At 40.1% G+C, this 24763-nt stretch overlaps 3 protein-coding genes across 3 annotated transcripts; 2 read left to right on the top strand and 1 right to left on the bottom strand.

Annotated features, from left to right (window-relative positions):
• Positions 1-2469: 2469 nt before the first annotated feature.
• slc46a1 (solute carrier family 46 member 1) lies at positions 2470-10030 on the top strand. Its single transcript, XM_036563863.1, has 6 exons — positions 2470-3078; positions 4524-4915; positions 7065-7525; positions 8276-8359; positions 8437-8593; positions 9127-10030. The coding sequence occupies exons 1-6, from the start codon at positions 2797-2799 to the stop codon at positions 9179-9181; spliced, it is 1431 nt and encodes a 476-aa protein (XP_036419756.1). The 5' UTR covers positions 2470-2796; the 3' UTR covers positions 9182-10030.
• Positions 10031-11713: 1683 nt separating this feature from the next.
• sarm1 (sterile alpha and TIR motif containing 1) lies at positions 11714-18022 on the bottom strand. The gene is made up of 8 exons (XM_036563861.1): positions 16877-18022; positions 15424-16042; positions 14389-14601; positions 14037-14128; positions 13502-13828; positions 13014-13203; positions 12696-12817; positions 11714-12470 (listed from the first exon to the last, which is right to left on the bottom strand). The coding sequence occupies exons 1-8, from the start codon at positions 17329-17331 to the stop codon at positions 12338-12340; spliced, it is 2151 nt and encodes a 716-aa protein (XP_036419754.1). The 5' UTR covers positions 17332-18022; the 3' UTR covers positions 11714-12337.
• Positions 18023-19752: 1730 nt separating this feature from the next.
• On the top strand, positions 19753-24733 carry vtna (vitronectin a). The gene is made up of 8 exons (XM_036563858.1): positions 19753-19901; positions 20783-20902; positions 21131-21364; positions 21771-21910; positions 22018-22174; positions 22311-22463; positions 22770-23240; positions 23349-24733. Exons 1-8 carry the CDS (start codon positions 19844-19846, stop codon positions 23468-23470), a joined length of 1455 nt encoding a protein of 484 aa, XP_036419751.1. The 5' UTR covers positions 19753-19843; the 3' UTR covers positions 23471-24733.
• The last annotated feature ends 30 nt before the right edge of the window (positions 24734-24763 follow it).

Below are 24763 nucleotides of genomic sequence, written 5' to 3'. Positions count from 1 at the left end.
ATTATTAGAGGTACCAAGTCATAGGGAAAGACAATTATGCTTGGAAAAGCTGAAGGTTTTGAGGAAGAGGATGGCCAGCAAAAAGATGAATGGAGATAATCAGAGTAAACAAGAATAAGCCATTGAGAAGCCCGCTGAAGATCCAAACAGAAGACAGGATTTTCTGGAGAAATATCAGCTGCTGGAAGTACTTAACCGAAACACTTCATATAATAATAATAATAATAATAATAATACATTTATTACATCAAAGGCCCCTAAATTTGCCGGAGTTGGGCACCCCTGAAGTACAGCATAAGCCTATCAGCTAGGCCCAAAAAAAAAAAAAACAGACATTTATAGTCTTTATAGTCAAAGCAAAGCAATAGCTGGCAATCATCTGATCTTTCTTTCTGGAAAAAGCTCATGATGAAAAGGTAATGACTGATAAGCACTGCCAAGTAATCTGAATTTCTGTCTTCTCCCTGCTGAGCCTGACTTTAGTTGTGGTTTTGGCAAAACCAAATCAAAAGACATAGGTCTAAATACATACTCATAAACTGATGTAAGATTGAATTGAGAGTAAGCAACTGCACAAATTACAGTGAGTAATTTAATCTGTATTTTACAGTATTAGTCTTCATGTTTTGCCAGAGGAAAAAAAAACTACGTAAAAGGTTAAATCATGAGCAGAGCATTCTGAAATGATTTCCTGTACGTAAGCTCTTAGAATCCCATTATAAGCTCACTTGATCCTTGACCAGGCAACAAAAGGCCCTGGAACAGTCCCAACATTTAAAAGAACAAATAATGAATTTAAATTCAAAGATTACTGAATACTTTTGGAGGTAAAAATGCCATAACCTCTGCAATTTAAGGTTCATGAATTGAGCAGCCCTATTCAGTATTCAATCTACTACTGATAAAAGAGCATAGGCCTAAAGTAAACACAGGAAAGCTGTGTGATTCAGAAAGAGCACTTCCATTTAAGATTTGTATGAGAAAACATGGTTACTACAACTTGCAGGGGATTACTGAGGAATTTTATAATGGAGCTAATGTAACACCCCTGATGCCATTCATTATCAAGGCCTTCTTCATAAGACTATTTGCTATAGCAAGTTGGAGAGGGGTTTGTGAAGTAACCTGCCTGGGACTGAAGACTACCTAGCAAAAGCCTGCATTCTACATAATCAATTCAGCTAACAGTAAATCAGTAACAGTAAATCAATTTTATTCACAGCAATCCAAATATAACAAAATTGTTAAAAGCCTTTTAGGATCATTTCAGTAACTTCCATTCACTGTTTTGTGGATCTGTCTATCACACTTTAATGAACTTGCTGGACATCCTGTTCCCAAACTATGGGCATATGTAGTTGCCCCCCTCCAACTTATCCTCCACTTCTGCCAAGGCTTTCCTTTCTACAAGATGTTGGAGTGTGCCTGTGTGAATTTGTGCCCATTCAGTCAAAAGAGCATTTGTAAGGTCATGCTGTTTTTGGACGAGAAAGCCTGGCTCACAATCGACCTTTCAATTCATCCCAAAGGTGTTCAGTGGGGTTGAGGTCAAGGCTCTGTACAGGCCACTGGAGTTCCTCCACACCAGACTTGTCAAATCAGGTCTTTTTGGATCTCACTTTGTGCACAGAGGTACAGTCATGCTTGAGCAGGAAAGGGCCTCCTCCAACCTGCTGCCACAAAGTTGGAAACATTTAACTGTCTAAAATGACTTTGTGTGCTGTAGCAATAACATTACCCTTCACTGGAACTAACGGGAAAAAACAGCCCCAGACCATTATCAATTCTCCAGCAAACTGCTTTCGGCACATGCATTCTAGTAGGTAGCGTTCTCTTGGCATCCGCTAAACCCAGATTCATACATCAGACTGACAGATAGTGAAGCGTGATTCGTCACTCCAGAGAAGACATTTCCACTGCACCAGTGCAAGTGTGCTTTACACCACTCCAGCTGACGCCTGGCAGTGATATTAGGCTTGTGGGCAACCGCTTAGCCACTGAAACCCATTTCATGAAGCACAATAATAGCACTTACAGTTGACAGGGGCAGATCTAGTAAGGCAGAAATTACACAGCCTATGGAGATTGCATAGCTCTGCACTTGATTTTATACACCTTTCATCAATAGGTGTGGCTGAAACAGCTGAACTCAATAATTAGGAGGAGTGTCCACATACTTTTAGCCATATAGTAGTTTGCTCAGTTTATTTTTTGCCCTGCATATTTAGTGTTTGTATAAGCTGTATGTGACTTTTCCCTGGGTATTAGGGTTTTTTTTGCTGGTTTGTTTTTGTACATAGCTTAACAATTATGTTTATTTTTCTCCCTTAATAAATTATATTGTATTATAACGTATATGTTGTAAAGGCCTTGTGACTTTTTTTGTACATGTATAACAAAAAGTAATTGGTTTTATTTACTCATTTGTGTCTGTATATTTTGTATACTTATATGTGGTGTGTTGTGATTTTTTTTTAGGGAATAGTATTTGGGGCTTTTTTGTACACAGTTTTAAAAACAGTAACTCGTGTCTGTGCACTAATCTCTCGACTTCTAAGACTGCAGTAAACTACTCCCTCTCCTGGACTCAAGAAAACGTTACTTGCGCAAGCAAAACAAGGAGCTGAACAGGCTATTTTTCACGTGACCTGACGAAGACAAAGTTCGGGGTGAAAACGCAGCTACTGCAGCTCAGACTGGGGAACTTCTCAGTTGGATCTTTTTTCCAACCTGAAGCTTCGCCAAACGGAGGTTTCTGAGTGACTGAGCTGGGGTTTTGAACGGTGGTCTTCTGTCATGGAGGAAGACTCGGACACTAGAGAGATTTTGCCTGCAGACGCGCTGAACCCGGAGCCGGAGGACTCGATCGAAAGCTCCTCCTCCTGTAGAGCTCCGCCGTACTCGTGTCCCTTTTCGGTCACGGTGGAGCCCGTATTGTTTCTCTCCACTTTCTCTCTGGCGCTGCAGATGCCCCTCTACACCCAGTACCTGTGGGACCGCATCAGCGAGGATCTGGGCTACAACGGAACGAAAGGAGGAGGGTGCAACTCTTCCGCTGCACACGATCAGCTGCAGAAGGTAGATACGAACACAGGGGTGCGCTCAATTTGCGCAGACGATGATATACACACCACGGCGTTGTAGAGCATGGAGAGAAAATGAGTTGAAGATCAGCGAAAAATCCGCGCTGTTTTTACCGGCTCTGGCTACGGTGGCCGTGTGGGGTCAGTGCAAAAATCCGTTCAGGGTAATTCAAAGTCCTTGTTTCATTAGCTGTACTTCCCTTACAAAAAAGATATACAGTAACGTTATAAGAAGCGTTGCTGTTTCTACAGTGCTGCATAACACTAATATAATATTTTCTTCTAGTATAACATTTCCGCATTACTGTCTTTCAGTATTATAATAACTTGCTTGTGTAGTGCAGTAGTACATTTACATTTACAGTATTTGGCAGACGCTTTTATCCAGAGCGACTTACAGTTTGATCAGTTTACACAGGCAGGTGAAGGTAGTGTTAGGAGTCTTGCCCAAGGACTCTTAGTAGTAAAACACAGGAACTGAATTTATCCTGTAACTGAACCTCCTGAAACTCCTGTAGCATTAAAACAGATTTTTTTTTCATGATCCCAATTAACAATTAAAAGACCTATTTGTTTTCTTGCAGACTTTTCCTTTTTTTTAAACAACCAGAAGTCAAAACTGATCTTTTTTGCCTTGTTAGTTTATGACCCTGATCATATAAAGCATTTTGTCATTCATCGATCATTTAAAAGACAAAATGCTTGATTTCCTGTAATCTTTGATCTTTAAAGTATAGTGACTTTTGTCCACCTCAAAAACATTTTCTGGATTTTGATTACATCACTTTGCATTAGCAGGTATGGGAAAATAATAATAACAAATAACATGTTTTACCTCCTCTATCCGCCTCCACCCATCATCAAGCTCAATATTCATTTAGTTTAGAAAACCTCCTGATCCCGAGTTTCAATCGAGCAACACTGTCAGGAAAATGTAATATAATTTCTGTGTCTCGTTGACTTTAATGATGTCACCGTCATTTTTAATATACACCAAAACACAAGGCTCATACAACATTTGGGTGCATTTTGATGCCTCTTGAATTTGAAAGAAAAAGAGAGATAAATAGATCAATTTGAAGGCTTAAAAATAGATGTAGGTTTTACAGAACCCTGCAAAATCAGTGCTGGCCCACTTGGATGAAGTACATCAGATAAGTTTTTGCCTTTTGATAAGGTATGTTGATGCAGCCACTGCCTTAGAAACACCTACACTGACCATCTGATAATTTTAGTATGATTGTGCTATGACCAATAGCTGCTAAATAGCTGCTATTGCCTTGTTGCAAATGACCCTCAAAATATATCGCAGTCAGAATCCGGGCAAGAAAAACAGATTTCCATGGAAATTCCTCATTCCCAGTCCAATTAAGCAAAGTTTAATTTGTGTCCCAGAGAAGTAGACCCTCCACTTGGTCATGTTTTTTGTCTATCATCCAGGAGGTCGAAGCTCTAACTGCGCACTGGAACTTGTACATCAGTTTGGGAGGTTTTCTGGTGGGCCTCTTTGTGGTGATCCTGCTTGGCTCATGGAGTGATCGAGCGGGTCGCCGCTTGGTTCTGATCATCCCTAGTCTGGGCCTTGCTGTCCAGGCTAGTATCTACCTGATTGTGATGTACATGAAGCTGCCTGTGGCCTGGTTCCTCTTGGGAAGGATCTGCAGTGGCCTCTCTGGGGATTTTAATGCCATCCTGGCTGGCTGTTTTGCTTATGTGGCAGACATCAGTGACAAGCGCTCCCGCACCTTTCGTGTGGCAATACTGGAGGCATGTCTGGGTCTTGCTGGAATGTTTGCAAGCATTATTGGAGGAGAATGGCGACGAGCACAAGGGTAATTGTTTTTGTTATTTTAACAGTGTCTGTGTTCAGTTCAGTTTTTTGAGATTAAAATGTTGGTTTTCCAAACACACATTAGAGCCCTAATCCTACACTTTTCTTGTGTTTTATTTCTTCCCCTCAGGTCTGTACCAAAAACAGTCATAATTTTTACAGTTCTGTTCTCTTCATCACTTAGGATTAAACAGGTTGTTTTTGTTACTGTGCTTTTGAGACTGGTATATGTAAATTACCTCTTTTCTAATTGGCTATCCCATATTGTGCCTCATGAGACATTCCTTATAACTTCAGTGTTCAGTGTTTCACAGTTTTCCCCCTTACCCAAAATATAGTTGATTAGCCAAGGCGTGTTTGATGTCCAAAGTTTGCTTTTTTAGTTTTGCACTGGAGCTATGGAACTGGAGATGCGCTGTTGTCTATAAAAAAATTAGCACCTCTGACAAAAAACTATATATTACTTATTCCACCTTTTTTGGATTATCAATTATTTTATTTTCCATTTTATTTTGTACAACCTTTTACATCAAAAAGTGAAATGATGCTTTATTCACATTTTAATAACCCCTTTATTTTAAATACAGGGCATCAATACCACAAAGCCATACCGTGCTTATATGATTTTTTCATGAAAAGTCACATAGAGTGGTGCCTAAAAGTTTGTGAACCCTTTAGAATTTTCTGCATTTCTGCATAAATATGACTTAAAACATAGATAGTCCTAAAAGTACATAGAGAACCCAATTACAACGCTTTTTACAAAAAAGAACCTAGTGGAAAATCTCACAACTAACATCATTGGGTATAAAAAGAGAATCCCAGGGAGGTTAAGTCTATCAAAAGTAAAGATAGGGAGGGGTTCACCACTCTGTGAAAGACTGTGCAGGCAAATAGTGCAACAATTCAAGAATAATATTCCTAGTGACTAATGTTAATGTTCATGAGTCCACCAACAGAACACTGAACAACAGTGGTGTGCATGGCAGGGTTGCAAGGAGAAAGCCAGAGCTCTCCAAAAAGAACATTGCTGCTTGTCTACAGTTTGCTAAAGATCACATGGACAAGACAGAAGGCTATTGGAAAAATGCTTTGTGGATGGAGGCAACCAAAATAGAAGTTTTTGGTTTAAATAAGAAGTGTTAAGTCGGGAGAAAGGAAAACACTGCATTCCAGCATAAGAACCTTATCCCATCTATGAAACGTGGTGGTTAGTGTCATGGTTTGGGCCTGTTTTTTTGGGCCTCAGCATCTGAGGCCAGTATGGCTTGCCATCGTTGATGGAACAATGAGCTGTCAGGACATCTGTCCATAAACTGGATCTCAAGAGAATGTGGGTCATGCAGCAAGACAATGCTCCTAAGCACACAAGTTGTTTTACCAAAGAATGGTTAAAGAAGAATTAAAATAATGTTTTGGAATGGCCAAGTCAAAGTCCTGACCTTAATCATATAGAAATGTTGTGGATGGACCTGAAGCGGGCAGTTCATGCAAGGAAACCCACCAACATCACAGAGCTGAAGAAGGAATAGACTAAAATTCCTTAAAGCTGATATGCAGGACTGAGCTGCAAATTACAAATTACTGGAAATATTTAGCTGCAGTCATTGCTGCACAAGGGAGTCACACCAGATACCTAAAGCAAAGGTTCACATACTTTTGCCACTTAAAGAAATGTAATATTGGATAATTTTCCTAAATAAATCATTTTCCTTAATAAATAAATGATCAAGTATAATGTTTTTGACCCTTTTTTATTTTAGTTGGATTCTTTTTATCTACTTTTTAGACTTATGTGAAAATCTGATGTTTTAGGTCATATTTATGTAGACATATAGAAAATTCTAAAGGGGTTATAAACTTTCAAGCACCACTTTATACTGTTTTCCATTGCAAGGGCTCACTAGACTAAATCGTCCATGCCATCATACAGTGTCAGAGACCACATAAGCAATTCTGTTTGAGGTTTCCTAACAGAATATGCAGTTTGAGGCAGTTTGCACAATGCTAATTTAGCTACATTAGTCAACGACTATATCTCAGCTAAGGGGAAAATTGTGTGAATTTTGTCAATCATTGAAGATTGTGCTTAAATCTGTGTTCTATATTCGAGTGTTGACAAGTCTCACCCTTGCTTCTTATGATTTCAGGTATATCAACCCTTTCTGGCTTGTTCTGGCCACGAACCTGGCCACAGCGCTGTACGCTTACCTCTTTGTGACTGAGTCAGTCACTCCTGATCCTGAGGCAAGGCTGTTCTCTGCCCGGCACCACAGAGCTGTCTATGATCTCTATATGTCTGGAGGGCAGGGAGGACAGAGGGCTAGGCTGTGGCTCTACACTCTCTGCTTCTTCCTTGTGGTCGCTGTGCACTTTGGCTCTCGGGAGCTGTATGTGCTCTATGAGCTGAGTTCTCCTCTGTGCTGGGACTCTGAGCTGATTGGCTATGGTTCTGCTGCTCAGCACCTGTCATACCTCAGCAGCCTGCTGGGCCTGAAGGCTTTCCAGTTGTGTCTGGAGGACTCCTGGGTGGCCATCATAGGCCTGGTCTCCAACATGACCGGCTTGGTAGTGTTTTCTGTGGCAAACACTACAGCTCTCATGTTCACAGGTAACATTTCCACACAGCGAAGATCCGATAAGCTAATTTTGTGTATTTTATCAATAGTGTTTGATGCATTATTTTAGGCAAAGCAAATGCAGTTTGGTTAGGGAGTTATATTACAGCAGAAGCAACTAATGTATTAGCTTTGTATGAGGCATATGAAATTTCACGATTGCAAACACATGTTCCAGGACTATTTTGTGGCAGTTAAAAAATGCTTTGTCTTTGTTACCTGAGTACAGCACGTCCCTGATCTATCAGAACATGTATCACATACAGAGCTGTTTTTATCAGAACAGCAGGAGGGAGGTATTATAAAAGAGGTTAAAGGATTCCTCATGTTCCAGTGAGTGATTATGTAATGGAAAATGAATCTGAGAAATGTTTAGCATCTAGTTATGACTAAACCTTAATAAAATCAGGCAGACTAAGCCACCATCTTTTAGAGTTCAGTACAGTATAATTGTGTTGGGTTTTGTAGAGTAGATTAAAGGATAAATGTCAAGGAAATCATTCACATTATTCTCTGCCCTTTTTTAGTTACTGTATTTGTGTACTTTGTTTGATTGATGGCCAAGTAATGCACTGTAATGAGCATGCAAATAGTGACATGCAAGGAGAGTGAAGAATAGTCTATATTTAGATACAGTCTTCCCCTAAGGCTACTCTGCACTGCCATCTAATGACTGTAGTAAGAAAAGCTTGGTTGTGAAGGTAAACATGACTAGGATCTGTTTCCTTATCTGCCTTTACCAGGATATGGCCTGTCTTTATTCCTAATTACCTCCACTCCAGTTCTGAGATCCAAACTGTCCAAACTGGTGGATCCTTCAGAGCAAGGTATAACTTCTTCAAATTATACAGTAGAAGGGAACAATTGGAGCTGAAATAATAATTGTGTCTGTAATTTCTCTCAGGTGCTCTGTTTGCTTCCGTGGCTTGTGTTGAAGGTCTCTGCTCACTGGTGGCCAGTGGAGTCTTTAACTCTCTGTATCCTGCCACCTTACATGTCATGAAGGGCTTCCCCTTCCTCTTCGGGGCCTTTGTACTCCTCATCCCTGCTGGAATAATTGGGTAAGATCACAAGAAAGGCTAGACTCTATCTAGGCAAATGAAGTATATTCTGTATTTAAGGGCCCATATCCTCATTTTGTTGTATTTTATTTTTACCCTGACGTCCATTTATGGTGTTTTCCAGACTCTCTCAATTTATTAGTTAAATAATTCATTAGAATTAGAATCAGGTTGTTTCTGTTGCTGTGCCTTTGAGATTGATATGAAGGACCCCTGTTCTGATTGGCTGCCTTGTATTGTGTCTCCATCAAAAAGCAGTTAGAGGTAAATACTGCGTAAGTAACACCAACATGAATAGGCATGGTTAAAGTGAATGGTACATTTGTATATGTTTATGTACTGCATTAAACTACTTTATTAAAACTCAAAAGTTAGGGAAATTCAGTTTTCCATGATATGGGTCATTTAATGAGCTGTGCCATTCTGGCATGGGGTGGTCAAGTTTATATAACAGAAATTAAATAATTATTGGTCTTGTTGTGCGGAGATGTGCAAGTTTAACCAATAGATTTGTTTCTTTTTTATTTATTAAGGGGCTTGAGGTGCCAAGAACAAAGGATGATCAACAGGGAAACTGCAGTAAACTGAAATTGGCTGTGCAAGATCCTTGCCACTTAATGACAGCAAAGGGACCCAGAGGCCTTACTCAGTTTGTGACCAAGGCTGTTTTTCCTGCAGAACTTAGTCTTTTTTTGGTCTGTAGGTATTAAATGAATATTGCTCCTGAAACAATTGTATCTGTCAGAACTGGTGAGTAAGGGAATTCTGTATGAACAGATGTTGAGCAGTCAGCACTGCTATTTCACCCTTGTTATGAAGAAAGTAGATCCCTGTAACTCTAAATCATCAGCCTTTGTTAAACAGCCTTTGCATAAAGCAAAAATAACTGTGAAAATGTATAAACTGTAAATCTGTCAGTAGTTTACATCAGTTGCTCAGTTGAAAAAGAGGAGTAGCACTGCAGAGCAGTGGCTAAAGCAGTCTGGAATTGCTGAGTTACACGGTTGTCTGAGTAGAAGTCCCCTAAGTGGACTCGGATAACAGCACAGGACACAGGTCTCCACTAAAACATACACAGTTCAGCTCTCACTGGTGCCATTCTAAAAAAGAACATCCATCTTCTCATTGACAACACCATTCGTGTCTACTTATGTAGGCTTATTTTATTTCCTTCTAAACGCCCAGGGGGCAGATACAATATGACAGCATAACTGGGAAATGATACTGTATGTAATATTACTGTTTATTTTTACAGCCTTATGACCTACGTGGATAGGAAATTAAAGTGTCCTGTCAGCTCTAATAGTATGACCACAGTGCAGATTTCAAACAAGAATCTCTATTTCACACCAGCATATACCAATGAATACTACTGTACGATTTAATTCTGTAAATAAATAAAGGAATATTTTCAAAAACATTTTATTGACAGTTATTTCAGAACAAAAAATTATTGTACAGTTCATATTACATTATCACTTGGCCCATTCTGGTTTCTCTAGCTTTACCAGTTGTTTTATGCACCATACTTTTAATATACACACATTAGATTTAGACATTAAGGCAGGGGGAGTTGCCCCAGGCGAGGATAAAGCTATCAACATTGCAAGAGGTGTTGAGGTGGGAAAAAATGATGTTGTGAATGCCCAATGCATGTTAAAGGGCAAATTCATCAATTTTTCAAAATTTCTGCATCATTAATGGTTGTAATGTAAACAAAGTAATTCAGAGAAGTTTTTCTTGTGATATGCTCCATTCTAGAGAAACTTGCTGAGTGAGAATTGTTTACAGTGGTGGTGATAGGAACCAGACAACTAAGGAGTTTAATGAAACTTAAAGGTATAGCAATTATTATATAAAATGATTATGAATATGCAGGCCGATGCCTGAGACATCGTTTTACAATACATTTTGACCTAAAACTACTATTTTTTAAATCCCTTCATGGCAGTGAGATACATGCAGGGTGTTGTAAAGGCAAAAAAAAAAAAACTCAAGACAACAAGTGTAGGTTCACTGGTTGTTTTGTATAGCAAATAAAATGGTTTGTATTGTACACATTGAGACCACTGGTTTCTATCACCACCACTGTAAAGAAATCTGAGTCACATCAAGTTTTTCTTCAATGAGCCATTGAACAACAAACCACTTTATTTACAACTCAACAACCAAATCATGCAGAAATGTTGAAAAATTGGTTCCCCTTTAAAAGTATAAACATGGCTCAAATATTACCCTACTGACAAATTAACCTTCCGTCGAGTGGTTAGAATATCCATAAAAGCAAACAGGCTGAGCTGTAGTTTGCCATCCCTAGTGTTTCCCAATACTGCATCTTGTTTGAAATGTCAGTCATTCCAAGTTACACAAAGTTCCAGATTCTCCTGTATAAAGACTTCGAAGCTGGTTCAGAGGCAAGTAGCCGTAATTAGTTATCTGTATTGCAGATGATGCAAACCAAGCATCAGTATGGTTATGAGGTTATGTGGTTAAGAGATGTTATGCATAGCTACCCGTGTAAGAGCCTCTAGATGTTTTTTCCCACTTTCCACTCTACTCTTCTTGCGAAAATGTCAAGTCAGCTCAAATCTAAAGTCATACAACAGAAAGTATATGGAACTCTGCTAGTTTCATGTTTGAAACTATAGAATTACACCAGAAATAATCAGAACACATCCAGAGCCATTTCTACATGTCAGGACAACCCTGATTCTCAAGTCTACCAATGATGACCTTTATATCTGGGAGAATCATTACAAGGTACCATTAAAGAAGGCCAGCATCTACAGCTGCCATCTGCAGCCATACACTACATGAATATGACATCATGAACAAGCATACAGATTTTAGACTAAGCAAAAAAATAATGTTACATGATATTAAAAGTAAAATTCATCTCCTGTGGTTAGTAATACAGGGATATTCCTGAGTGACAGGCAGCGATTTCTTCACACATGGCAAAGAGACACAGTAGTTACATGTTAAGGACTAAAGGATTACAGTAGACTCATCTTCACTGACTGCATTTTACCATCTGTAGCTCCAAAGTCCTTGTAGCTCCCTTTATTTCTCTTATGAATTAGGCTCATTTCACTTCATTCTTGCACATTTAAAGGAACTGGTCTGTCAAAGGTTTGTAGTATGCTATAGATTTGTGTTTGCATTAGTTTATCAGTTTATGTACTGAGATTTGGACCAGAAGTAGGCATGGTCCACTGTGGCAGTATTTCTTTACATTAGTATTAATCACTCATCTGCTAAGACTGTTTTTGTTCAGACTGCAGTAGGGATATGGTGACCTACACATTGTGGCTGTTCTGTATAGGCTGTACGTCGCCCTGCTGGGAATTCAAAATTAGACGTTTTAACTTACAAATGTAAAACTGAAGCTATGCTCTAGTCATAAATCTGTGAAGTGAGTAGCTCACTCAACCAGACAGCAGTATGTGCATGAAGCCTGCAACACATACTGAAAGGCTGCTGTTCCCTTTTAAATAATGTGATGTGTATTTTGCTACTTTGCAGACTTTCTGAATTTTGGCCCATTTCAGTAGAGAACCATGGGATTATTTTGGGGATTAATAAGGCTAATGCTAAAAAATAATAATAATAAAGAAATGAAAAGAAATAGTGCACCACCTATTCATACTGTTATTCATATCTGTTTATAACACATTATCTGTTCATTCTGAATAAATTATTCATATTCGATGGTTTGCATGCAATCAGTGAGACAGCTCAGCATTAGTGACTCTTAGCAGGATTGCTCTGTGGTTCCTTGTGGCTCTTGGAGCTGTCCAGCTGCTCCTGACCAGGATGTCCTTTTAGGAAGCGCAGAATCTTTTCTATAGTAGCTTCCTGATACTCGTGGGACCATCTGTAGCAGTGGAGGGGTAATTAGGTCAATATTATTGATAAGCACGCCCAATTAGTGTATCTTAACAATTTTATCTGTTGTTAAAAACATTTATTGGGTAAGTACATGGATTACAGTAGTCAAGTACCTATTATGAAGGACTGAGACAACAAGTGGGAGCAGTATGAAAGCAAAACCACATTCTGCTTATTATAATAGTCATACTGTTTGTGAACACTGACTCACTTGATGCCATTAAATGTAAGAATGGTACGCATGTCCTCAGGCAGAGAGCTGGGATCAGGCCATACAAAGTTGTCAGTGACGGGAACGATGTTCTTCTTCCCACTGAGAGCAGTGACAATCTCCTGCAGATGACAGACAACACAGAATCATATGCTTCACATCTCTGGATTACTGAATGTATTCTGATTAAAGGTGTCGGCTGCTGCTTTGATCTGAGACTGAGTGGTTGCATTCTGAATGGGTATACATAAAATAGGTCTGTGTAAAATGGCAAGTTCTTTGTTAAGGCAGGTTAAACAGGGCATTTCCACATCTAACCTTATGCACCCAGTCTTTCATGGCTGTGTCACCCATGCATTTGTCCAGAGCATTGGCTGACAAGACCAGGATGAAGTTACGCGCTCGCTGCACGCTGCTTATCAGCTTCTCCTCGAACTTGCCCGCCTCTAGCTTTTCTACATCGATGAAGACGCTGAAGCCACGCACCTGCAAGTGCACCTTCAGCAGACTGAAGAGAAAGAGAATCAAAGCATGCTTTCCTTTTCACTGAAGCATTCATATATTCACACTTTCATTTTTGTTAGACTGCCAAGACTGTATTTAGTCATAGATGATTAGTGTTCATAAAGTGTACAAACCAGACTGCTTTATGGGAAGACAAATTACAATCACCATTAGCCTTAATAATAACATTTTATCCTCCATGTTGATATCAGATAAAGATGTAGTTTGGATATCACTGAGTAAATTCCACATTTTAGTTACACTATTAATGGTAAAATATAATAGCTGGTCTCAGCTCTGACCTGGCAAGTTGAGAGCCAGTGGTGCGGCGATAGCTGATGAACACGTCTGGGCCTGCAGGCTGTGAGTCGGTCAGGCAGGGCCTGGCAGGCCGGCGTGCAGCCGCAAGGATCTGCGCTCGATGGATTCCGTTCTCCATACGGCAGTCCAACTGCAGCTGCTGATCTGTTATCTGCAGGATGTTGTTGCGGTCCACACCAGACTGCACCATGCCATAAGTATACTGACGGAAACGGGGGTCGATATCTGCCAGCCAATCAGCTAGGTTATTGGGGTCACACATGGAGTAATTGGCATAGGTCTTCAGCACCCGCAGGTCTCGCAGAAACCTGGATTCCCCATAGTAAAAAGAATAAACAGAACAGAGGACATTGCATTAGATATGACATAAAAATCAGCCAGAAATATTTATTTTAATAGACAACAGAAAACCAACCTATAGGGACATATCAATGAACAATTCATGTTAGCATGAAAACTGGCCTGTATTCCAAACTGGAACATTACTTTCGGTTGAGGTGACTGCATAACACCAACCTTTTGCGGGTGAGCCCGGAGGTCATGCCCAGGTCATGAATCAGATCTTCTTCTGAGATGTTGAGTAGAAGGTCTCCATCCACCTGCAGCTCCTGACAGAAACATGTGCAAAAACATTTACAGTCATCTGGAGTAAAAGCACTGTTGCATTGCAAAATGTGCCATAATGGAAATGACCAAAACCTTATCGTATTGCCAGGTTTCGATACTATTTATCCCAGGACAGATTTACATAATCTAATCAAAGAATGCCATTGCAATTATTATTAGTAGATGTAGCAGGTGCTTATCCTAAGTGCATATTCTGCACCCATCTACACTGAACAGTAAACCCAAGCTACCATTCACAAACCTGGAACCGATCACAAAAGGCACTGAAGCCAATCTGCTGCAGCCACCTCTGCACCTCCCCAGTTTTCCAGTTGGGCACAGAGGACAGTATGCGGCGTGGAACATCCTCACCCATCATGGTCAGGGCCCTCTTCGCCAGAGAGAGTGTGGTAGCATTACTTGAGTACATGACAATTCTCTTTAGACTCTGCACAGCCCCAATCTCCTGGAATATCTGGGGAAAAAGACACAAACGTTTTTACCAATGTAACTATTTTAGAGCAAAAAATAATTTATATATGTATAACATAGTCTTTAAAAATGGTTATCTTAGTGGTATGAGTGGGCAATATAATGATGTTATGTTGTAATATATGACTTATATGATAATACATTTTTCTGAGCATATCATGGTATACCATGAATATTGTAAGTATTTCTAAAAGTGCATAGTATGAAACAGTACACATTATGGCATTATTTTGTTTTATTCTGTTATTTTTACTAATTGTTTTATTTATTTCCTCCAGTTCTTTCTTAAATATTACACTCTATTCTGGCTTATAATGAGGCTTTAGACACTTCTGATATGTCACATCACTGAGACTGTGACCAGGTGTGAATTTGTTTGCTCTTGAATTTGTTTGATTTCCATTGTAATTCTTCGCACATTTGGCTAATACATTTTGACATCTCAGCTCAGGTTAATTGGCCCTTTTGCAAGACAATTTGGTTTCTTTTTGCTGTGTGGATGAATTTATTTTGACCATTTTTTTAACCCTTTCTTCCCTCTTGCTCCTTCTTTCTTGCAGTGAATTACAAAATGATTGATTGATAGTTTTTCACAGCTTTTTTTAATGGTGCTGCTATTTTGCTGGTGTATTTTATCTATTCTAACTCATTTGCAAACATCTAAAAAAGTAAATATTGTGATGTATAATATATATTGTGAAAATGCCTTCAAGCTTCATGTCATTTGCTTCCTCACCCTTGTTCTGTAGCATTAATGTACATGTTCATGATTACCGTACGTCCTCAACTACGAACTCGGTCTCACCTTGGTGTTACGCTGACGTGATTTGATGCTGGTTTCCACACAGAGGTAGAAAGCAGCGATGCAATTCCCCTCCAGTCTTGTACCGTCTAGCAGGGGCAGGAGGTGCTGCAGGTCAGCAGCGGTTCGACCCTGCACGCTGTCCGCACTGTCCTGCAGGCTGCGTGCAAATTCATCAGGGTCGAGTGAGGCGATGAAGGGTTCGACCAGCTCCAGCGTGCCAGACTTCACCACTTCTTTTTCCACCTCCCTGTTAGCGGCCAGCACAGCCACGGCCAGACAGGCACAGAAGCGGATCAGCTCGTCCTCTTTGGAGAAGGCCAGTGGGAAGAGCCACTCGGCTGCCTGCTTCTCGATCATCAGCCGCTGACAGCAATGGCCACCATACATGGCACAGTTGGCCAATGCCACGGCGCAGTGGCGCAGGACGGTGGGGTCCGTGCCCCGGCACCAGAACAGCAGGGCGTCCAGTGCTCCATTGCTGATAAGTTGGGTGGAAGTCTCCTCCGTGTGTTTGAACATGTGTTCCAGGATGCCCGAAATGCTACGTGCCAGCTGGGCATCCTCCAGCTCACGGGTCAGGTTCAGGATCACCCCAAGGCCCATACGTGCCACATAGTCTCTACAAAAGTGGAAATGTGAAATTCTCAGTTTGACAGCATTAAATACACAGCCAGTACATCTTCCATATAACAACACGTACGGTGTATCAGCAAAACAGCACATGCCCTGAAAATATCAAAGCACTGCATTTTCTTGATTGTAAAGAGCACATAATTTCCACATTAATAAAATATATGCCTTGTCCAAACGTATCCAGATACCCCTTCTAATTAGAGAATTCAGCCATTTTAAATTGTCCACATCATGGCGAAACTGAATTTCCCTTGCATTTTTGTAATAAAGAAGCTTGAAGTAATATGTAAACATTGTTCAAGTTCCAAAATGTGTCATTCACCATTTTATAATCTCCACTGAAAAGTACTCCCAATTAAAAGGGCCTCTCTGGAGCAGCCGAACATGGATCTAAGGTCACCATGCCCAATGCCAAGCACTGTCTAGATGGGTATTAAGCAGTTGTACTGTGTTTTCAGGAGAAATGGAGCACCAATGAATACCTTTGGGATGATTGGCATCTGTGTCTCAGCATCCGTGCACTGGCATCTATGACCCAGCATCCAACATAAGTAAATGACCTCACTAAAGGTCTTGTGGCTGAATGCAATCAAATCATCTCAGTAATGTTCCAACATGCAGTGTAGTCTCCCAGAAAAGTAGTGTTTGTTACTGCAGCAAACCCCTATTAATAGCCTTGATGTCAGGAGATGAGCAGGTGCCAATAAACATTTTGACATGTATCGTTTATTTTATTAATCTGGAAATGATGCCCACATTTGAATCAAGTGAATTCATCGCATCACTTTCTTAAATCCAAAGAGGTGAACCTGTGGCCTACCTGTTTTCTGATATGAGTATCTGCTCGAGCAGCTTGGCTGACTCGTATTTGATTTCCACAGCAGGCGTCTGCAGCAGCTGCAAGAGCAGCTCCAGCCCTCCATCCAGCCGTATTCTGTTGCAGATTTCTTCTGCTACTTGTCGCCCAACTGTGGGCAAAACCCAGGCCTCTTCCACGAGCTGAAAAGTTTCAGCAATGGCTCTGCGGGTCTCCCCCAGCTCCCCTGTATCTTTGGCAGACCTCAGGGTTCTCATTGCAGCCCGCAGGGCCGGCAGAGAGTCGTCCAGGACACCCTGGACCTCGGCCTGGACACCTGGAGAAACAGCCTTGGGCTCGGAGCCCGCCCTGCGGGGTTGCAGCCGGCTGACATAGTCGGGGACAGTGAGTCTCTCTGAGCTGAACATGGAGAAGAGTCGGCAGACTTTACTGAAACAAACGACGAAAAACAAGAACATCTACCAAACGCTTCTCATCAGAGAAACAAAAGTGGGCAGCTGGGTGAGAATCAGTAGCTGTGCTGTTTGCGTTCAGCTGCAAATGAAGGGCAACCTCTGATGTGGTGTGTGGTTAAAACCTGTGTGTTCCTGGGTGATGGGGGCGGCAGGTTGACAGCAGAGCAGTGTTATTCAGCAGTGACAGTGGCTTTCTCCATCTTGCATCACCCGGTTAAATCACTGACGGAAAACAAACGAATGACCACTTACTTACTTCAGGACCTTGGCTAGGCTAATTTTAGCAGGCTGGAGCCGCTCGAAGACTCCCACTGATTCCTCCTCAGAGGCCTGTGGAGTTCGACTGTATGTGGAATAACCAAGTTAACAAAAGCTCATTTAAAAAAATGCAGCTATAGTTGGCCTATAATCCAACAGAATGACACACAAAACCTAGCATAGCACGAGTTAATCTAAAACAACCTACAGCAGGCTGCCTCTAACGGACCGTGTTTATGTTTATGCGAACAAAGACCGCTGTTTTCCTCCTACTGTCTGCCTTCCAGCCACAAAGCAGCTCTTTGTCGCCGTTTGGAGAAAGTCCGCCTTAGCTCTCCTTTATTTCTCGGTAAGTGTCAGGTTTCTTGTTCAAAATAAAGTCAAGGCTCTGCTTTGTTTCCTCTGCTGCTTCCCTCTCTGCATCCTCCGAGCATCCTCAGCGACAGGCTGCACACAGACAACAGCAGCAGTGAAGCTGTAAAGTGGAGTCGCCCTCTAGTGGACACGTGGCGATAAAGCAGCTCAGCAACTCGCTGTTTAAGTAATGGGCGACACTGCTGACTGGCCTCTCGATCTGATACACATGCCAGCAGTAATACAGATACTTTTGAAAGAGGTTTGTGCCCATGAAAGAGGAACACTGAAAATTGTGATCTTTTTTTTAGCTTTATTAACCATATTAGGACTTAAAAATATACATATTGCAGTTTGTATTGAAAACAATACAGGAAGTTTAAAGCAGATGGGGAAATATTCTTGACTTCATGTAACTACAGGTTATGTGGTCTTTTTGGATTTCCATTGTCTGTTGAGACTTTGAAATGACAGCAACAATATACCGTAATAAAATAACAGAATTCCAAAAGATGTGTCACTTTATTTCTTTTTTAAAAAGACAGCAGACGGGAATGTAATTCCATCCAACAGTTATTGGTCAAAATCATTGTTCTCCACTTTATCATCAAAAACACCATCCATTAATAGGAAATAGTTATCAGAGTTAATGATAAAAGAGCATTTGATATTAATGCTTTGATGATAGGATTGTTTCTCAAAAAGTATCATATGTATCAATATTTCAGTATCAGTCCACCAACGCGTATGTCTCAGTTTCACTTTCTAGCACAGTCTCAGCAATTTTGTCAGCTTTCTATTAACTGAAGAGAGATGCATTTCAATACAATCCAGTGATTTTTGCAGTCATTTTTAATGTCTACAGTGAACTTGTATAAAACAGTGAAAATTAAAATTTTATAGTTTCTTTTATCCCATACATTACCCATAGGAACATTTGTGGCAGCCACACAAACTGTTTGTTGTGTAGGCCAAAAATTCTTTGCTTTCTAAAGCAAAGAAATGCCTTTCATTTGTTTTTTATTCTGCTAACATGCTGAGTGAGGAGTACTAATTCCTTTTTTGTGTTTACTTCCATTTGTGTTACATTGCTGACAGCATCTGTACTGCTTTGCAGTTGGTCAGACCTCTGATTTCAGAGATTTATCATTTTATTTTAGACCAAAATGATTCCAGAAAGAGAAGAATAAAGCCTAACAAACTTCAGTTCCTATACTGATAGATGCTGGATGTATTCCCAAGTTTCACTGTTGTTCTGTAAGATACTCAGAACTTTGGTAGTTTTTTAAACTGCTACTTTTGAACTTTTAATCAGGTTGTTTTTGCAAAAGTATCTTTACTTGAGTCATTATGTTGCACATATCACACTACTTTTCTTTAATATGAGTTTAGTCTACTGTACCCACCTCTGCACACTACATTTGGCACTACATCAGTGTAAAAGAACTGACAGGCCTCCATTAATACAGCCAAAAGTGTGATAGCTGGCTAATCAGTTAGCAGTGAGCTCATTACGGCTGAATTTTCATTTGGCCTGGAGGCATTTTTTCTGTGTGCCATCAGTTCTCCTCCATTATGTGGTACAAACAAATAAAATACCAATTTCACACTTCTTAGAATTTCATAATAACAGGCCTAATGAAATAGCCTGTTTCTGCAATTCAGACTATATTTTTAATATGATGAACTTCACAATGTAGTCTGCAAATGAAAAAAGTGGAGTTGTTGTTGAATTCTATGTGTCTGTCTATCTCAGTTTAATGATTACTTCTGTTGAACGAGAGAAAATGTTGCAAACAAGTTCAAGTAAACAAGACAGGGTGAGTGACATCAGAGTCCACTGTTCAGCAGGCCTAATCGCCCAGCAGTTCCTCAGAGCTCCCTTCAACTCTCTCTCACAGACATGACGCCGGAGCTTGTCCTGCTGCTAGCACTGCTAGCCACTGGCCGGGCTGCAGAGGGTAAGGACCTTCACAAAATGGCTGTTTTTCTTTATGTGGTCAGACATATAACCATGTTTCCAGTCTTGGTCTATGTGGTGCATGAGCAAAGTAGGTTGTCCTTATTTAAACACTGGTTTGGCAGTGAACTGAAAGCTCCAAATGCCTGTTCCAATTTTGGTTTGTTGTGACTTGTTTAAAAGCCCTTAATATTGTAGGTCCTGTATGTAGACCCATTCTTCAATTGCTTACTTTTATAACTGCATAATAAATGTAGTTCTAAATGAAAATAAAAGTATAAACCAAGAAAATTTGCTAGGCTAAACTAATATACTTTCAACCTAGATTTAAAACATCTATAGATCTTGCATATCGTTGGTGTCCAAAAAAAAGTGTCTCCATTTTTTTCTATTTTTTATTTTTTATATCAACTGAGCAGAGCAGCTGTTCTTTACACTGTGTGAACACTTCATGATGATTGGTCCAATAGAAATGCTCAAAAATGGGCTTGGACTAATGTCTCTTTACATTTACTTGGACTAAAGTCTCTTCACATTAACTTACATTAAAACTTAAGAATGTTGTTGACATCTGCTGTAAAGTTGCTAATTTAGACATGCATGTCTTTATTTTTGACAGCTATGAAATATTATTATGATAAATTAATAGTCTCAGTTTAGGAGCTAAGAAAATGGTCTTCCACCAAGTTGTAAGTGATCATGACTTAAATGCATGTACATAACTTAGGTGTATTCTATTTACCAAACAATTTAATTTAGTAATTGAGTAATACCGGATAAGTCTTGATTAATGGCTAAAAAAGTTCACGATGCTAATATGGGCTTATTTGTGTTATTACATTATTATTAATGTTCACTCTTGGTATGTCTTCTGTTTGCTAGAGTCTTGTATTGAGCGGTGTGAGAATGGCTTTAATGCAACAAAAAGGTGCCAGTGTGACTCTATGTGCACATACTACCAGAGCTGCTGCAGTGATTATGAGTCTGTCTGCCGCATTAGAGGTAAGAGTTGAATAATTATTGAATTTTCTCATCTTTCTGCAGTCACAAGGTACCTAAGCCTTTTTTATTTTTGTGTTTATGAGCTATAAGGGAATAGCTCATAAGCACAAGTCTCTGTCTTAATGAATAGCCTATTACCTCAGTTTAGTGGATGAAAGAAAGGTAAAGTAATCAAGATGACTGTATGGAGTGAGTGCCTGGGGAACTGTTATTTCTGTGCGCCCATAGCTCGTGGAGACACCTTCCCAGCTTTTCCTGAGGACGAGGAGAACAGCACAGCAGTGACACCTACACTCAGCACTGAGAGCAGGAGTCCAGTGCCTCTACGTCCTTCTCCTACTCAAAAACTCACTCTGTCCGCTACAGTCATACCAACCCCTGACCCTGATGCTGAGGTGTGCAGTGGAAGACCATTTGATTCTTTCATGCAGCTCAAAAATGGCTTAATCTATGCCTTCAGGGGTGAGTCGAACGCAGCACTTTCTTTTTTATAGTACTGCAGTTGTTGTTGCTGCTGTTGTTGTACACTCTTAAAAATAAGCAGCAAAGCCGTAGAAGAATCACTTTTGGTTCTCTAAAGAATTCTTTCCACCTGTTTTAGAGCTCCAAGAATTCTTTCCACCTGTTTTAGAGCTCCTTCAGTTGAACTATGCTTTTTGTTTTGTTTTGTTTTGTTTTGTTTTAATAATGTCTTTCTGATGAAAGAACCTTTTTGTTTAGGGAATCTCTCCATTGTGCAAAGGTTCTATATCAATCTTATAAGCCAAGAACCATTTAGGAACCTTTATTGTTAAGAGAGAATTCAGCTTTCATTTCATATACAAGCATGTGAGTGACTTTGAATGTTTTATGGATTTTGTGTCAACAGGAAAGTATTTCTTTGAGCTGGATGAAAAGTCAGTGTTGCCAGGTTACCCAAAGCTCATTGAAGACATTTGGGGAATCAAAGGTCCTATAGATGCAGCGTTCACACGCATAAACTGCCAAGGAAAGACATACATCTTCAAGGTGTCAGCTTAGTCATAGAATCAGCATTTTTAAAATATTTCAGTATAGATAATAAAACAAGTGATATACTGATCTGTAGCAACAGAAAAATACATATTACTTCCCAGGGTGACAAGTACTGGAGGTTCGACAATGGAGTCCTGGATGAAGATTTTCCGAGGGATATCTCTGTGGGGTTTGAAAAAATACCAGATCACTTGGATGCTGCCTTTGCCATCCCTGCTCACAGCCACCATGGCAAAGAGAAGGTTTACTTTTTTAAAGGTTAGACCTTATCATGAAAATATACGTTTTGTGATAATGATGCATCTAATGATGCATTTTTTCAAGTATCTACTTCCCAAATTCATTATAATGACTATTCCATTTTGCTCTGCTCTGTTGAAACATCACCCACAAGGTGACCGGTATTATCAGTATGAGTTTAAACACCAGCCGTCCCATGAGGAATGCATTCAGCTGTACAGGAGTTCCCCCTCTGCTCTCTTCAGCCGATACACAGACCTATACTATGACCGCTGGGCAGAGCACTTCAGCCAACTCTTCAGTGGATGTAAGGGCACAAAACTGCATCACTGTGTCACAGTCCTCATGATGTATTTCCTGTATTTAATAAAAAGAAGACAACAATATTTCATCCATAGGTTTTGTCAGGTCATTGAGTGCAACTCTTGGTGTCTTCTCTTTATACCATTATGGCAATGCAGCCTCCCTTCCACCAGGGGCAAAATATATATATATATATTGCAAAATGACGGCTAATTTGTGCATGAATATCACCATCATTGACAAATGCGTATAAAACAGCAGATAAAGCTTCAGTAACAAATCCTAATACTTTGTACTTGCTTTTTTACAGTTCCAAGTCATCATAGCAGCCATCATTTCATTGATAAGGACTGGATTGGTATCAAATCCCCAGTGGATGCTGTGCTGGCTGGAAGGCTATATGTATCTCCTAGACATTTACAACGCCCCAGTAGGAGGCGCCAGGATGATGACCAGCAGTGGGGTCAGCAGTGGAGCCAGCAGTGGGGTCAACAAGGGGGCCAACAATGGGATCAACAATGGGACCAGCAGTGGGGCTCCAGACGCAGGCAGAACCGATCTCCATACTGGGACACTGTAGCAGAGAGGGGTATCAGCATTGGGCAGGAGTTTGCTCAGAGGTTTGGACAGGAGCGCTGGAGAGACCAAGACAGGCGACGGAATGGCTATCGACGGCAGTATGACTACGATTATGACTACAGATACAGCCCCTCCACAGATGTGGTCTTTGACATATTGCGTAGGAGGCAACCTTTACAGAGTGTCTACTTTTTTAAAGGAGGTACTGGATCCTGAATACTAGATTATCTCCTTTATCAAGTATTTGACTTTCTTTTCACTGTGAAAATTACATACAACATCACTGTTTGTCCTTTTTCTTTATTTGCAGATCAGTACTACAGGGTAGATTTGAAGACTAAGCGAGTTGACCGCGTCATTCCACCATACCCAAGATCTATAGGCAAATACTGGCTGGGCTGCCAAGACAAACCAGGAGCAGAGAAAAGATGAGTCCGTGTGTAAAACTCTAGACTATAGTAGTACTTGTAGTTAGTAGCAGAGAGGAATAAACGAGAAAAGTTTCATGAAAGGCAACCATAAAGCAGCATAGTATGCACTACATAATAGCTCATACAGTCTGTTCAATCTGAATGACCAGTAGATTTCCAACTCCCAATTTAAAATGATGTTCTTGACAAATATCACATTTAAACAATTTTCTCCTTACCTCAGCTGCCATGTTTGGTGTCCAAAGTTTGCTTTTTTAGTTTTGCGCTGGATCTACAAGGCCTATGTGGCCCATATATCTAAGTTAAGGGGATTTGTACAGTATTGTATGATAAGTTAGAAGTGATTCAGATCATGAAATTGTTTCAGACTGATTTGGGTATCCAATTTTTAATATGAACTTCTTACTTAAATAACGTCTTTTAAGGTGAATGTGTGATCATTTAGGCATGCAGTTTGCACAATGTTAGCCTTACGTTAGCCTTACGTTAGCGCTGTAGCTAAATTTCAAAAGAATCACATAGAGGACACGGAACATGTCTAGGCTGATGGGGTATGTGGAAAACTGTACCACACTGCACAACTACAAACTGTACCATCCCTTTAACTAATATACTTGGCATTTTTAGAGTCCTTCTTTGAAAGAAATTCAGTAAAACTGAAAGCAAACCTTTTTACCGGACAGCTTTGGTTGAGATTGTGTGACTTTAGTCACAAAGCACAGACGCAAATCAGTCACATGTCTGAACTCCAACATCCGATCCAGGAAATCAGGCCCTGCCTATTCTTACTTCTAGTCACAAATGTCCTAGATTTGGCTGGTGCAAACAGGACAACTCATAGGCATGGGGTGAAGTTCACTCTGTAATCTATACTAATTGATTGCAACTCCTGTGAATACTTTTGCCCATTTGGGACTATGTTTTGCTATTAGTAGTCATGAATGATCATTCCAGATCCTCATTTGTTTTTGAAACCATTCTTTGGCCTCATAAAGGTTATATATTTATATCTTTAAGGTAACTTTTACTGGCAAATAATTACTTCCTGCCTCACCTTTCCCTGAGTGGAAAATGATTTAGATTCAGATAAGGAACATGATATGCTACAGAATTACCACATATTTACCAAAATGGTGAGCAAGTTACAAGGCAACATGTATCATTTTTGTGACAAATTGCAAGCATGCAAAAATAAATACTACTTGTCTGTTAGTGTCTATTAATGTGTCTTTCTGATCACAGAACAATAAAACATGCAGCAATACTACTGCCTTTAATGTACTTTCCAACTTCT

This window comes from Colossoma macropomum, unplaced genomic scaffold (genome assembly GCF_904425465.1).
Source record: "Colossoma macropomum unplaced genomic scaffold, Colossoma_macropomum, whole genome shotgun sequence".
Classification (NCBI taxonomy): Eukaryota; Metazoa; Chordata; class Actinopteri; order Characiformes; family Serrasalmidae; genus Colossoma; species Colossoma macropomum.
The sequence above is the reverse complement of the archived record's forward strand: the minus strand, read 5'-3'. Positions and strand labels throughout refer to the sequence as shown.